The sequence below is a fragment of the Notechis scutatus genome, chromosome 3 (genome assembly GCF_049901735.1).
Source record: "Notechis scutatus isolate UNSWTSFEM ecotype Mainland chromosome 3, rNotScu1.2, whole genome shotgun sequence".
Classification (NCBI taxonomy): domain Eukaryota; kingdom Metazoa; phylum Chordata; class Lepidosauria; order Squamata; family Elapidae; genus Notechis; species Notechis scutatus.
Window position 1 is genome coordinate 81262264 of NC_142011.1, and position 14925 is coordinate 81277188.

Consider the following 14925-nt stretch of genomic DNA (forward strand, 5'->3'; position numbering starts at 1 on the left):
ATCTGCCATCATCAAGCTTCTGTATTGTGTTCGTCTCTCTCTCTCTCTCTCTCTCTCTCTGTGTGTGTGTGTATAGTTAGTTGTTATAGTGTGTATATAGTGTGTGTATATGTTAGTTTGTCCAATGTATGTATGTTTGTCCAATGTATCCCTTGCACCGCGTGCCCCACCACATACATTGGACAAACTAACAGAAGAATAAGTGCACGCGTTGAAGAACATAAGAACTCAATCAAAAAAGAAGAACCAACCTCTTCCCTGGTCCAACACCTCAAAGCCACAGGACATGAGATTGACTTTAAAAATACCAGAACTATCGCCAAAACCGAACACTTCAACAACAGAATAATCAGAGAAGCCATAGAGATAGAAAACGCCCACACAGCATGAATAAAAGAGATGACACCTCCCGCTACCAGCCATTTGGAAACCCGCCCTCATGAACAGACGAGTACCTAACATGATGAATGACACCAGACCCACACCCACGAGGGCCACACAAGATGCCACCACCACACTTCCACGTAAAAAGCAGACTCACACCCACACAGAAGATGAGACACGACCACAGACCAGAAGCCGCACTGCAGCTGCATCACTACCCACTTCAAACCCCTCTGAGCCATACATGAAGCGAACTGACCCCCACCATGAAGATGCAGCACGACCACGAACTCGAAGCCAAACAGCAAGATCACAGCTCACCAGCTCAAATCCCCAGTAACTAAGACCAACCTGAACACAACGAAGCCCCCACCTGAACAGAACACACCTCCAGCCAATCAGAACATGGCCAACCCCCAACCAATCAGAACACAGCCAAACCCCCAACCAATGAGAACACACCCCACCCAATCAGAACACAGCCAAGCCCCCACCCAATCAAGTCACACCCCACTAGCAGTTAAAAGGAAGAAGCAGCTGCAAGCTCACATCACTCTGAGAAGCACAGAGCTGAAGACAGAAGCCTGAAGATGATGAATGAGACTTCATCGAAACGTTGCCTAGATACTTCCAACCTTACGCGGGAGAAAACCCGAATAACCAAAGATATACACACACACACACACACACACACACACACACACACACACATATATATATATATATATATATTCGTAGATTTTCATGGGTACAGGTATGGAGGTCTTGGCGTGTTCGGGTCTTTTCCCATGTAAGATACTCTCAATCTTACATGGGAAAAGACCCGAACATGCCAAGACCTGCATGTATATATATGTGTGTGTGTGTGTGTGTGTGTGTGTGTGTGTTGCTTGTTTTAGTAGGTCCTATTCATTTCATGAATAAATCTTTCCTATGCAAAAATTATACTTAAAGTTGGGGGTTCCAATTCCAAATTATTTCTAGAAAGGATTTCTTAAATACAGGGGTAGCTACCTAATTAAGATTGTTTCTGCTTCAAATTCAATGCATCTGTACGAATGGATTGAAAAGCATCTTTCCAAAAGTAAATGTGCATTTGTTGCATATATTAAATCTAAGTTTATGACATTTATTTATTATATATCTTTATACTATATTCTATCTACTGTCTATCTATCTATCTATCTATCTATCTATCTATCTATCTATCTATCTATCTATCTATCTATCCATCTATCATCTATCTGCAGAACATCCCAATGTTTTATCTTGTTACTGAATTTCATTAACACTTCAAAATTTTAGAATCAAAGAGAATCTAAGTACTAATAAATTATTCAAGATACCTTGTAAATATAAGTGCAGCATTGTTAGGTTCTTCACAGATCCATGGGATCCACAAGGACCAAGTGCTCAAATGTGTATAATATGTACAAAGTGATGAAATGAAACTCCCACCCCTTACATTCTTGAGTAAAATATCGTGGCACGTGTACAAAAAGATGGAGCTTGCATTGTGATGTCAGGATTCACGTTTGGTTATTTTGGTGTTACTTTGATGTCATTAATGTTTAATGGCTGCCTAAAAATGAATATTTATGTAATATTTAAATCTTGAGAATTAGGGGGAAAAACCTTTTACTCTTAAATATACACTGATCAAAAGTCAGTAACCTTTTCTGGTTGCAGACATTATAACAGGGTTTTGCATGGTTGCAGAAACCCTTCCCCAAAAGTAATAATTTCATTTGTGAACAAAGAGCTTGTGAGATTTACCTACCTCACAAATTTTGGGATTAAATCAATGAAAATACTAGTTACTGGTTCCAACATAGATAAATCTGCATCTCTGAGAAGTATCTCTTATTTAATCAAATCTGATGGCAATTTAGGAAAAAAATATATGTGTTGACTACATTCACACAATTCACTAAAGTTAAAATAGGTTGGATAAGCCACAACAAGATTTAATTCTTGTATAGAACAAAGGCTGGGGTTTGCATCTGACATTACAATGCATGTTTTGCCATGTTTTTCACCATCATGGTTTGTAGTATACGACTGTGTGAGAATTTTGCCCTTTCAAGTTTTTCTGAAAAACAATATCCATCCAATACATTTTTTTAAAAATCCCATTGAAGTCTTACTGCACTTTTATCCATAATACAAGGGTGACACAATAGATGTTTCACCGAAAGAATATAAGACTGAAGATGCAAAATTGGGAAGACCAGTTTCTACATCAGTTCTCCTACCTTTTGTATCCAAGTTAAAAGACATTTCTGGTGAGCAAAGAGATTTTTGCAGTCACAGAAGTGCAGCAGACCGTCACGGCCCATCTCATCTCCTTCCCGGCAGATAAAACATTCTTTTGACTCTAATTAAAAAGATTAATAAAGTAAGAGAACACATCAGGTTTGCATCAATCAACTGCCCATGTGGTTCATATTATTGTAATTAAAAGTTATCTCTCAAATTGTTGCCATGATCTGCAATTGAAAACAGATTGAAGGGAGTTTTCCGAACTTATTATATTTTAAATAGTCAGATTGGGGCAATGTTCTGGAGATAATACGTTCAAAACGGTCCTTAGAGGCAAAATGTCAGCAATCATATATTTAGGTCCTTTGAAAGGCTCCTTATAAAAATGTGTATTTGTCTTTCTTAAAGAAAGATAGTAAAACATTAATATCAGCCAAATCCCCTTGCAATGTTCGACTGCAAATGGTATTCTTTCGCTTTTACTACCCAATCATTAAATCACAAGAAATATCACCGTTCTAATAATACAGTTCTATATTCCTTGGTGAGATCTCATCTCATAAAGGACCTTGAAGGCTCCAGGGCTAAAATTCTTTACTCCTACCCTGAGTATGAGAGGTGCTGGTGTGGGCCCTGAACAATACATAGTTGCATTCGGACAATCAAATCTAGGCTTTGTAAAGTGAAATGTGAACAAACTTTATGGAGTTAAACAATGTATTACATCCAACCAAGGAACATTGATAAATAGCTTCCAAGTAAGCTAAGCATAGAGGGAAGGTATGGTTGACTGCAGTGTCTAGACCAGTGGTGGCTAACCTTTTTGGGCTCCTGTGCCAAAAATTACACGCTCATACGTGCGCATCTCCTGTGTCCCCCCACGCATACGCGTCAGATACCTGACAATGAGCTGGTGGGTGTGTGGCGCACGCACATGCGCAGTAGGGCTTTTCTGGGAGACCTCTCGCATGCTGGCAGAAGTGGCTCTGTATGCCACTTCTGGCACGCGTGCCATAGGTTCGCCATCACTGGTCTAGACTATTTTCTTATTCATGTGAAAGAAGCAGAAAAGCAACTCACTTATACCTCTCATAACTGAAGGTGATGGCCATTCTCACCAACTGATATATAATGAAATAGAAAAGAGAAAATTATTCTGGCCTTTAGTATGAGTCCATATCTTCTGTATTCTCCACTAGACTGCGATGTTCCAGATTAAGAAACAGTACACCTATCAAATACCTAAGACATACAACCATTATTCATTGAGTGGTGAGACTACCTTATTCTGATCAGCATACAGTACTTGCAGGGCTGGTTGACAGAACTGGCCCATAATTATTGAATCCGTTTTTTGAATACTTGGCTCCCCTCATGCCAATTTCTGCAAGCCATGGCCCAGAACAGCTATGACCATTTTTGTACTACCACTGCTGACATCCCATTTTTGTTCTAAACCCTGATGTATTCCATGTTGCAGTTAGAAAACCCGGAAGACTTGACCACCACGATTTATCATTTTCTAGAGGTGAGGGGAATTAGTGCATCCTCTGACAAATTTCCCTTCTGTTTGTTCTTGAAATATCAGTGAAAGTGTGCATATGTGAATCCCCTTAACTGTAGTACTTAAATGAAATAAAAGTTATATTCAAAACAACGCTTAAAGTACTTAACGGTACAAATAGTCCTTGATTCACAACAGTTCATTTAGTGAACATTTAAAGTTACAACGACACTGAAAAAAGTGACTTATGGCCATTGTTCATCTTATGACCATTGCAGCATTACCATGGTCACATGATCAAAATTCAGGCGTTTGGCAACTGGCTCTTATTTATGATGGTTTCAGTGTCTTAGGGTCATGTGATCCTCTCTTGTGAACTTCTGACAAGCAAAGTCAATGGGGAAGCCACATTCACTTAATAACTGTATCATTAACTTAACAACTGCAATGGTTCACTTAACAACTCTGGCAAGAAAAGTCGTAAAATGGGGCAAAACTCACTTCTCAAATGTGTTACTTAGCAACAAAAATTTTGGCCTCAATTGTGACCGCAAGTTGAGGACTACCTGTGATGCTGATCCTCTCTCTAAAAGGAGATCAATCCATGTGAAATAATTATAGCAATTTAGAAAGTTCGGCACAGTTTAGGCATCTGTCTAAATTCCCCCATCCCATGTTAAGTAGATTGATTGGTAGGTGTTTCTCCACATCTGCTGGTTGGTGGTGAGCTAGGAAGACTACAAATCCAGAGGAACCCACCAATTCCTGCTGCTGATATACTCCATACATCAGAAATAAGAATATATTTATTTGCCAACTCTGTATTCGGGCAGAACAGGAATCATCGCTGGGCGCAGCAAATGTTACACTGCAGAGGTGGGATATGACAGGATTAACTACCGGTTCGGGATTTACGAGGTTCGGTGATTTATGATGTGCTTCCCTGCATGCTGCGAGCTGTGCACCTGTAAATCGTCATCAGGAGCAGCCTTTGAAACAGCCCTCTTTTCCTGCTTTTTTAACTGCAGCTGTGCCTCGTTTGGCAGCTGAACTTGAAAAATCAGGAAATAGAGATCAGGTAAGAGCCCGGGTAGGTGGGTGGGCACAAACATCAGCAAACATAGAACCGGTTCTATGTCTGCTGCTCTTCAGAGCTACCAGTTCTACAGAGCTGGACAGAACCAGTAGAAACCCACCCCTGTTACACTGGAATAAAATTCTGCCAATTTATAGACTAGATCAGACATGTCAAACTCAAGGCCAGTCAGATCCAGGATGTGATGTGGTTAGATGGCCTGGAGGGCTGCCCTGGAAACAGCGAGGGACCAGCCCCTGCCACCTTGGCCCCTGCCACCCCAGTCTGGCCAGGTGCTCCCCCTGGAGTGCGTGCACAGGAGGCAGCATCAAGTCAGTCATGCCCACCCAGCCATGCCCACTTGGCCACTGTAAGTCACCATAGTCGTATATGTAACTGGCCCTTTGAGGGCAACCATAATGCACACGATGCGGCCCTCAGTGAAATTGAGTTTGACACCTCTGGACTAGATAGAGAGCAGAGGTGTTATTCAGCAGGTTCTGACCAGTTCTGGAGAACCGGTAGTGGAAATTTTGAGTAGTTTCGAGCACCAGCAAATACCACCTTTACAGTATCCTTCTCCTGCCACACCTACCAAGCCACGCCCACAGAACCGGTAGTAAACTTTTTTGAATCCCACCACTGATAGATAGAACTTTAAATTGTCCATAAGGAAGGCTTTTCACTGACCCTATGTTAATTTGTAAATAACCCTGACAGTCTACCAAATGTCAGCCAAGCTACTTTTATTATGGTTAGTAGCAAGAAATATGTATATAGCATGCCTAATTGTTCAATACTAAGCAACCTTTTTGTTGTATTTGTAAGTTTCCCAGAGAAACTTGCTGGCTATTATAGGAAAAGTGAATTGTACATGTAGTGGACCTTAATCTGTTCTAACAAGATGATTTATACAAAAATACAATCTGATATTTACAAAGCGACAGAAGAAATAATCATCCATTCATTCCTATATTTGTATTGAGAAAGCAAGATTGTCATGCACATTGATTTCCATTTCACTTGCAAGTCAAATGCATGTTTTTAGCAATGCAGTAGAAAAAGAAGAATACCAGGTGTCTGATAGAGAAAGCATACGAGAATTTAATATATATGACAAATTGTTCAAAAACAGCAAAATGTGACCCGAATCTAGTTTCACTTTTTATAATGTTCTGCTGAGTAAGGACTGGGCATGTAAATTAAAATAGCCTCAGGATGCAGTACTTTTCACCTGAACTTCCAATTTGGTCGTTTTCTTAGAGTATAAACACATACACACACTTCAAGAATTAAATAATGAAACTCTTGCTCTCTTGTTCTTTCTGATTTTTTATTTTTTATTTTCAAGAAGTGAAAGACACATTTCAGGTCGATCAGCTCAACTAGTTAAGAACAACCAATCAACTATCAGCTAATAACTGCAATGAAAAATTGTATTAGTCTTTATTTTTATAGACTATCAACAACCTAATTTGCATAGTAGAGACTAATCAATGGATTGGAATGCAGTTAGTCTTAAACTTATGCACTAGAATTAGTTTGTTCATTAAAAAACCTGCACACACAATATGTGATTTTTAAGGGAATCCAAAACCTGCATAAAACTGGCATTTAGGAAACAGAAATGAAGTCTTTTTTTGACTCAGCCTGTATAGAAATGATATGAACCAAAGTAGATCTTTTCAACCATGTAATTTAAAGAGTATGCACAGCTGGTGGGATTCAAAGAAAAAAAGTTAAATTACTTCGAAGAAGATAGGAATTAAAAGACTGCCCATGCACAAATTCATTATTGGACAATTAAAAATATTTTTAAATATTTTCTATTTTTAAAATATTTTTTTAATATTACCACTAACCATGGCAATATACTTGCTAAAATGTGGGTGATATTTGTTCCTCTGAAATATGCCTTCAAAACTGTCTCCTATTATCTCAAGTGACTTATTTAAAGAAAAAAGTTGAGGAAAAATGAAGCCTGGGAAAGAAAAAACACATAATAAAATGGCACCCTATTTTTGCTGAGTTCCAAGCAGGGATATCCTGCATGCAAAACAAGCACTCTAACCACTGTGCTATTGATATATCCTTATAGCAAGCCCCTACTCTCAGAATATCAGCACTAGGGTTTATCTATTCCGGGGTGGGCTTCAAAAATTTAGCAAAGGGTTCTCTGCTCAGTTGCTTGGTGTGCATGGCCATGGTGGGCGTGGCCTAGTTGGCCTCCTGCAGGGGGGCGGTTTTGCCCCCCGGGCTCTGGAGGCTTTTCTTGAGCTTCTGGGAAGGCGAAAATGGCCACCCCAGGCTCTGGAGGCTCTCTGGAAGCCGGAAACAGGCCCATTTCTGGCCTTCCCGAACTTCTGGGAGGCCTGTTTTTTGCCCTCCCCGAGCCTCCACATGCGCCCTGCACTTACCTGCATCCAAAATGGGCCTCGTGGGGACTTCTGGGAAGGGTGGGGTGGGCAAGGCCAGTCAGGAGTGGGATTTGGGGGTTCTCTGAATTGTACAGAATTTTAGCTAGGGGCTCTCCCGAACCCCTGCAAACCCCCAGCAGCTCACCCCTGGTCTACTCCACAGCTGAATACTGCGCCCCTGTTTGTCTTAATCTACACTAGCAAGATCGATGCTAGACTAAATGATACAATGAGCATCATAAGCGGTTGTATAAAATCTACTCCTACTTGCTGGCTCCCCATCTTGAGCCACATTGCATCACCAGCTCTACGAAGCCAGGAAGCCTTAGTGAAGGAGTACAATGAGAAACCCACTTCTTTCTGTACATGCTGATCTTCCTCATCTATCAATTGGCAGGCTTAAATCCAGAAAGCCCTCTCTGGCATCGCACAACAGCTGTCTAACAACTTTGACATCAACACACAGGGGAAAGCCAAATGGGCTGCTGAATGCCCAGATACGGGCAGTTACAAAGATGACCCTACAGAAAAGGTGCCAGGTTTTGGCCTTCCATTGGTCAACTTGGAACAGGATCCGTATACAACATGGTATCTGCCAGGACTCAAATGGGGTCTTGTCTCTACCCCTCAATGTGACTGTGGTGCTCCTTGATATAATATCCATCACATTGTGTCCGAATGCCCATCCAAAGCTTACACTGACCCAATGTCTGATTTTTTTTAACAAAGACCACCCTGTCCTTGAATGGCTGGGTGGACTGGACATTAACATTTGAACCACTATAAGTCCATGTATTTGCCATACGTTAAATAAATAAATCAAGCAAGGCATCAAATCCTTTCTTCAGGGAATGCTTTGAAAATGAATTGAGGGGACATTTCTTCCTCTGCAAAGTAGTCAATAAACTTCTAAAGTTAGCTTATAAGGAAGTAAAACAACACAACCAAATACTTTAAGACTACAGCAGGAAAACACCCCTTGTAGTTGTTTTTGCAATGAAACAAAGTGAATAAAGACTAATGTTATCCATTATTGCCCTCAAAAAAAAAAAAAAGGGATTAGGTGACCAGGCGGTGTGATTAAGCCTTAGATTTATGTTCCAATGCTGGATGTTGGAGCAGCAAGAGCAACAGCACTGATTTGTATTATTCACTGATTGTCCAGATTATGCCACTGATAAGGTTGTGTAGATCACTCTCAATATAGGGCATGTCATTACTCAGTATTGATATCTTCTTGTGTTCCGTGGCTTTTTTAATCAGTGGACGGACAGGTTTGTGTTTGGTATTGTACATGGATGAGCAACTCACAGGAAAAAAAACCAAGGCAGTGGATGACATTGGAAAGGCAAAAACATTCGAGAAGGAAACAATGGTAAACCATAATATTTTTTTAAAAAAAATTACACAGGCATGTCCATGAAGTTCCAAGCTCAATTCAAGGGACACCTTAACCTTGATTTGACATTCAGATATTTGAATTTAGCTTTCCAAAATAGATACTCTGGTTTTTAATGTATCTTTCTAAAACATTTCCTTTGATCATTTTTTAAAGCAATGAACCACAAATACTAGATAACTATGTTCTAGGCCCCTACTTTGTGCCTCTATGGAATACATTTTGACAGCTCTGGCATCGTTGAGTCTGTCAACGATGTAAAAAAAAATGCATTGCAGATTACTGTTACATGCCTATCTCTTAGGCCAGGGGTGTCAAACTCGATTTCACTGAAGGCCACATCAGGGTTGTGTTTGACCTCAGGGGGCTGGGGTAGGCGTGGCCAGCTTGACATCAATGCCAGAGATGTCTGTGGTGGCCCGAGTGCTCTGCCAGTGAAAACGGGTTCCCAATCTCCGTTTTTGGCTGGGACGGCCTCCTGCAACCTTCTGTCCGTGAAAACGGAGCCGCAGAGCCAAGGGTTGCAGGAGTCTGTCCTAACTGAAAATGGAGATTGGGAGCCCGTTTTCACTGGCAAAGGCACCATGGGCAGTTCCTTCGCTCTTTCCAGGGCAGCTCTGTGGGCCAGATCTAAGCACCCACCCAAGCTGGATCTGGCCCCCAGGCCTTGAGTTTGACACCCCTGTCTTAGGCACTATTTTATTACTAGTAGCTTCTACAGGATCATCTAACTTGTTTTATCAAGATGCAATGAGAATTTAGCTTTCAAACAGGGAATATATTAGGATTAATAAAGTGCCTTTAAGAGAACCCCAATAAAGCTTGGATGCCACGTTGCATATATTACTGCAATTAAACACTTTGAAGATGACTCTCTTAGAATTTTTCTTAGTCTCATCCTTATTAACCAATACTTAACTGATTATATGTTTTCAAGTGGGACTGAATGGAAGGAAAATCAAATTGGATGCTATTACAGCCATCTTCAGTTTGGCATCTCATATTCTATCTAAAATGCTACAAGATTGTTATTTTTTAAAAGAAAAACCCTCACTCGGTATTTAACATTATTTCTGAATTAAACCATATACCAATAAATGTAGCTTGAATTTTATAGAGAAACCAAATCTTTGTTTGGCTATACAATGATGGAACAAATTCTTAACAATTTTAACGGCAGAATTGTGAGTGGGGGGGTGGAATTAGGTAGAAGAAAGTGATAAGCATTAAAAATTGTGGAATTCTTAAAATATTACTCTTAGAAGGATAGCTAATATATTACAGAATGGGAATTTAGACATGTCTTACAAATAACTAACTACAAAGTTGGCTGGTTGAACACTGAAATGGACAATAAGGATTCTGAACTGGACCTCACAGAAATGTATACCATATCCTGTTGACCGCAAACATTTGGCACAATTACCTGCCTGGTAAACATCTGGATTACAGTTCTAATTTGCCTATTTTGTTACCTTCTTCCAACATGGCTCTTGAACAAACACTGAGACCAAAGTATCAGGATAGGAGGCTGCAGGAATGATATATTTCCCATTAACATTTTTCAGGCTTTATTTATGTATTTAGTGCTGTCATATATTGCAGTGCTTTACAAGGCATGCCCGGTGATTTATCACACAGATACACCACACTTAAATGTACATTATATATACATTTTACAAGTGTACATTAAGAATTAAATAATTTAATCAACTGAAATTAAAATTCAATTAATAATGAATACTTAAATACATTTATAAAACAACAAGAGTATCATAACATAACTAGCAGATGGAGTCCTCTTATCCACCAGGCAAAGAGCTGTGTTTAATCAGTTTTGGAAAGTGGCATTAATGGGTCAAGTCTAATTTCTTTTTCATAGAACTGGAGCCATAACAAAGAAGCTGTGCCTCTTGGCATTTCCTTTCCTGGACAAGATCTACTCTAAATGGAATTGTCTACATGTCAGTGAGGTATCACCAATCTACTTCAAAGTCCTAGCTGGTTATCTATAATGAAACTGTTATAGCTGAATCTTTCACCGAACAATATGATGATATATGGGATAGCCTGACAAATCAAAACATTTTCAAAGTTAAAAATGTTGTTCCAGTCACATTTCATTATACTTCTTCTCTGGTGCTTACATAGGGCTTGTTATCATGCAAACTTCACGCTGAAATAAAGCCAGCAATCTTCACTGCAGAGTTTTCAGTTTTTTCTAAAGAATAATATGCTTTCTGTTTGCAGAGAGTTTTTGTGTTCAGAATATTGAACAAACTATAAAAACATGACTTTGAATGCAACTCTAAAGCTGAGTGTCTTTTACGCTAGGTGCACATTTACAGCTTGTAAGTGCCCAGAGAATGATTACTAAGTAATTTTACCCTGTTTTAGCATCTGTAGAACCAATTTTGCTAATCCAGAAATTCAAGAGAAAACCCACAGATAATTCCTTTTCAGCATCTTGCGTATAACTAAAATTCCAATCTGCAGAGATTTACCGTTGCGTAAGACTGGGGAAACGAGCCCATCCAAATGGGTTACTACAAAAAACCCCCACTTGGGCGTCAGGGCAAAAAGCGGGGGCCCTCCTGCGTCGAGTGTCTTCCCACCTCCCACTTGCTCCAAGGGGCCCACTTTTCAGAGAAAGGGGGGGGAAACTCCCGGCTTCCTCGCTGGTGCCGGTGGCGGCTGGCGGCTCTGGCTGGCCCGTGGGGGCTGGGGGGCCCTTCCGCGGGAGCCGGCGCTGGCGTGGGCGGAGCGGGGGCCGTCAGGCACGGTCCTTTTCCGGCTGTGGTTGTTTCTCAGGAGGGAATGCCGCTGGGAAGAGGGCCGCTCTCTCCAGCGGGCCCGCAAGGGCTCGCCCAAGCGTCGCGGTCTCTTCTCTAGCCGTTGGGCCAAGAGAAGAAGGGGCGGGTCAGGAAGGAGGGCCCGGCGCCCCCCCTCCCGCAGGAGCTTGGGGAAAAGTACACACCTCAGAGTCTGGGGGGGGGGGAGGTCGGGCAGGAACCGGAGACCCAAGAAAGCGCGCTCCCTGGGAAAACAAAAAACAAAAACCCTCCGCAAGGAGGTGGCGCTTTCGTGGCGGCGCCCCACCCCTCCCGTCCCCACGGCGAGTTGGGGGGGGGGTGGAAGGAGGTGGGGATGGGGCGCCTGGGCGCGGGCGCTGGCGGAGGGTGGAAGGAGGGGTGCCGAGGGGGGCCCCCCCCGGGGGGGCCCCCGCCCGCGGCCTCGACCGTGGGTGGGGCCACCGGGGGGTGGGGCATGGGTGGGTGGGGGGGGGCGGTGGGAGCCCGCAAAAGGGTGGGAGGGCGGCCCCCCGGCTGCGAAACGGCGGGCCGATGCCAGGCCCCCCTGGGCCGTCAGGGCAGTCGGGTAAAACACTTTAAAAACATATTTGTCTTAATTGGATTCTTAACAAGCCACATTGGTGGTTTCCAACCTCAGGTGTTCAATACATTGTTGTGTTGTTGCATACCTTCTAAGATCACTTCCAGGTTAGGTGTAGACATCTCTGTGTCCTTATAAGTACTTTCATAGAACTGTTTCCACCAGCTAGGAAACAGGGTAGTGTCTGAACACAACCATTGGGCTTTTTTTTTCATGACATGATTAAGATCATCTGCTTCTCCTACTGCAACAGGAAAGTTGATAGTTTACTTATGCTATGCAAAAAATAAGACTACCAGATTGGGATTGTAAAAATCCCACGTGCTACTAGAAAGCAGCAAAATATACCTAAAATCCTAACTTTTTGGTGCTATCTACTGATCTTCCAGATTTCTTGCAGCCCAAAATCTCATATACTTATAAAAGGATAAATGACATGTCCCATTTCCACCCCCCCATCTGCTTTGCCTGATTTCTAATGCCAGCAGTATCTTCATTTCACTAGTGCTTCAAAGGTTAACAGTATGCTGTATTGTGTTAACTTCTCGATTGCTTTGTTTCCCCCTTCCTCAAATTATTCTTGCCTTTTTGGCCTCTCAGTGATTGAACAGATGTTTCCAGTGAACTCTTGACAAAGAAGCACATTCTCCCTCCTCCCCTCTGCACCAACATATTATGTACTCTGCACACTCCACTATTTAATCATGTCAGTGCAAAGAAGGAACCAGGAGGTACTAGGGCCCAACTAAAACCTCTCAAGAGTGATTGGAAACACAACAGTTGAATGCTGTAGTATGAAAACAACAAGTGAAGAGGCACAGGTAAGTATGGTTTTGCACTGAACCATCACCTCAGAGCCAAGTTCTTTAGTTTTAATTTTATAAAGCAATCTCAATTTCCTTTCTTTCTCAAGAAAAATGAAGGGGATAAAATGAGACTGTGATTATAACTCCCTTTCAACCCTCCTCCCACTCCCTCCATGAAGTTTGGTTTGGTACACAAGGATATTGCTTGCTTCTTCATAACTTCTCTGCAAATAAGATTTTCAAGCGGACCACTTTGAAAGCCTTGAAGGGACTAAGTGATTGTGTGACAAAAATGCTACATATTAGTTGCTACTCCCTCCTTCTCAAAGGATAAAAAAGATTCACTTTGGAAAAAGGGAAGGAACTATAATAGGAAAGGGTTTCACAACCCTTTCTCATCAGTATTTTAAAGGAATATTGGAATAATTTTGAAAAAAATGTGGCAACCATTAGAAAAACTCAACCTTAGCCCAGAAAATATGAACTTAGTACAGGAACGGGTGAGAAAGAAGCTCAAGATTGCCCACCTTGACTGTCACTGGTACGAGACAAAGTGAAAAAGACCTCCTGTCAGGCCTTCAAAATTCTGTTAGTATAGCCTAAAGTAGCATGTGATGCCTCTTTCCTGACCTGGTCTACCTGAAAGGGAGGTATCTTTTCCCTTCAATTAAATATATATTCTTCATGTATCTTCAAGCCATGAAAGAGAAACATGTGCTCTTCTTGAAAAGGTGATAGAAAATGCTTGGGTTTTATTATGTTTTGAGTATACAAGGTTGTATGACTGACTCCAAATCAGGGTAGCAGATTAGGGTTCTTCTTGTCCATTGAAAAGGCTGAATTCTTGAGCATCTCTTTCAAGTTGTTGCCCCATCCAAATGCCATTTGTTAAAATATTCTCTAAGAAACTCTCAGGAATATGGCTTCCAAAATCATCTAAAATTTAAGTTTGGGGAAATCTTAAAGGTTACAGTTGTTTTTCCATGATTATTAATGCTTGGGTCATGCCAAGTTACTTTTCTTGTAACTGAGGGCCACTTTCTTTTATAATTAGTTCAAACATTGAAGGCCTTTAGGAAACAAGGAGGTCATGCTACGACACTGAGCTAGACAGGCTGAAAATTTGCAGCCTCTTTTTTGCTATTTTTTAAAAATAGGCTTTTATTTAGTGGATTTTCTGCAGAAAATTAGCAGGTTTTTCTACCACTGCAATTTTGAGGATGGACATCCAGGAAAAAGGATAAAAGTATTGCCTGTGGGATTGGACTGAATGAAGCATCTGATTATCCATACTTTGGGATATGGTTCCCAATATTGGAATTTGGAATAATAGTAGTGCTCAAATACTTGTTTTCATTATATTAATCTATAGACGAATTTCCATTCACTCTCAGTCCCTTGTAATAATAGCTGCTTGGGCAGATTACTACACAAGGACCTCCCAGAAAGGAAAATTATACAGTTAGATAAGTTGCATCTTGATGGTGGAAATTTTTATATGAAATCTTGGGAAATTATTACATTTGATAAAGGTATAAATTATCCAATATTCTGTTTCATGCCATCTTTATTCAGTTCTATGCATTTAAGAACACACATACATGCATATAAAATCAAATGTGCCACAAACATAGGCTATGAGCTTTGGATTCCCTACTGTATGACTCAGTCCTTTAACAGTTTAT

The 14925-nt window shown here is 41.1% G+C and overlaps 1 protein-coding gene across 3 annotated transcripts in view; it reads right to left on the minus strand.

Annotated features, from left to right (window-relative positions):
* Positions 1–14925, minus strand: part of LOC148131253 (uncharacterized) — a 301801-nt gene that overhangs the window by 259682 nt on the left and 27194 nt on the right. For all 3 annotated transcript variants that reach the window (XM_087960575.1, XM_087960576.1, XM_087960578.1), the window contains exon 2: positions 2640–2761. In XM_087960575.1, the coding sequence (XP_087816701.1) occupies positions 2640–2761 (122 nt within the window). The remainder of the gene's footprint in view (positions 1–2639; positions 2762–14925) is intronic.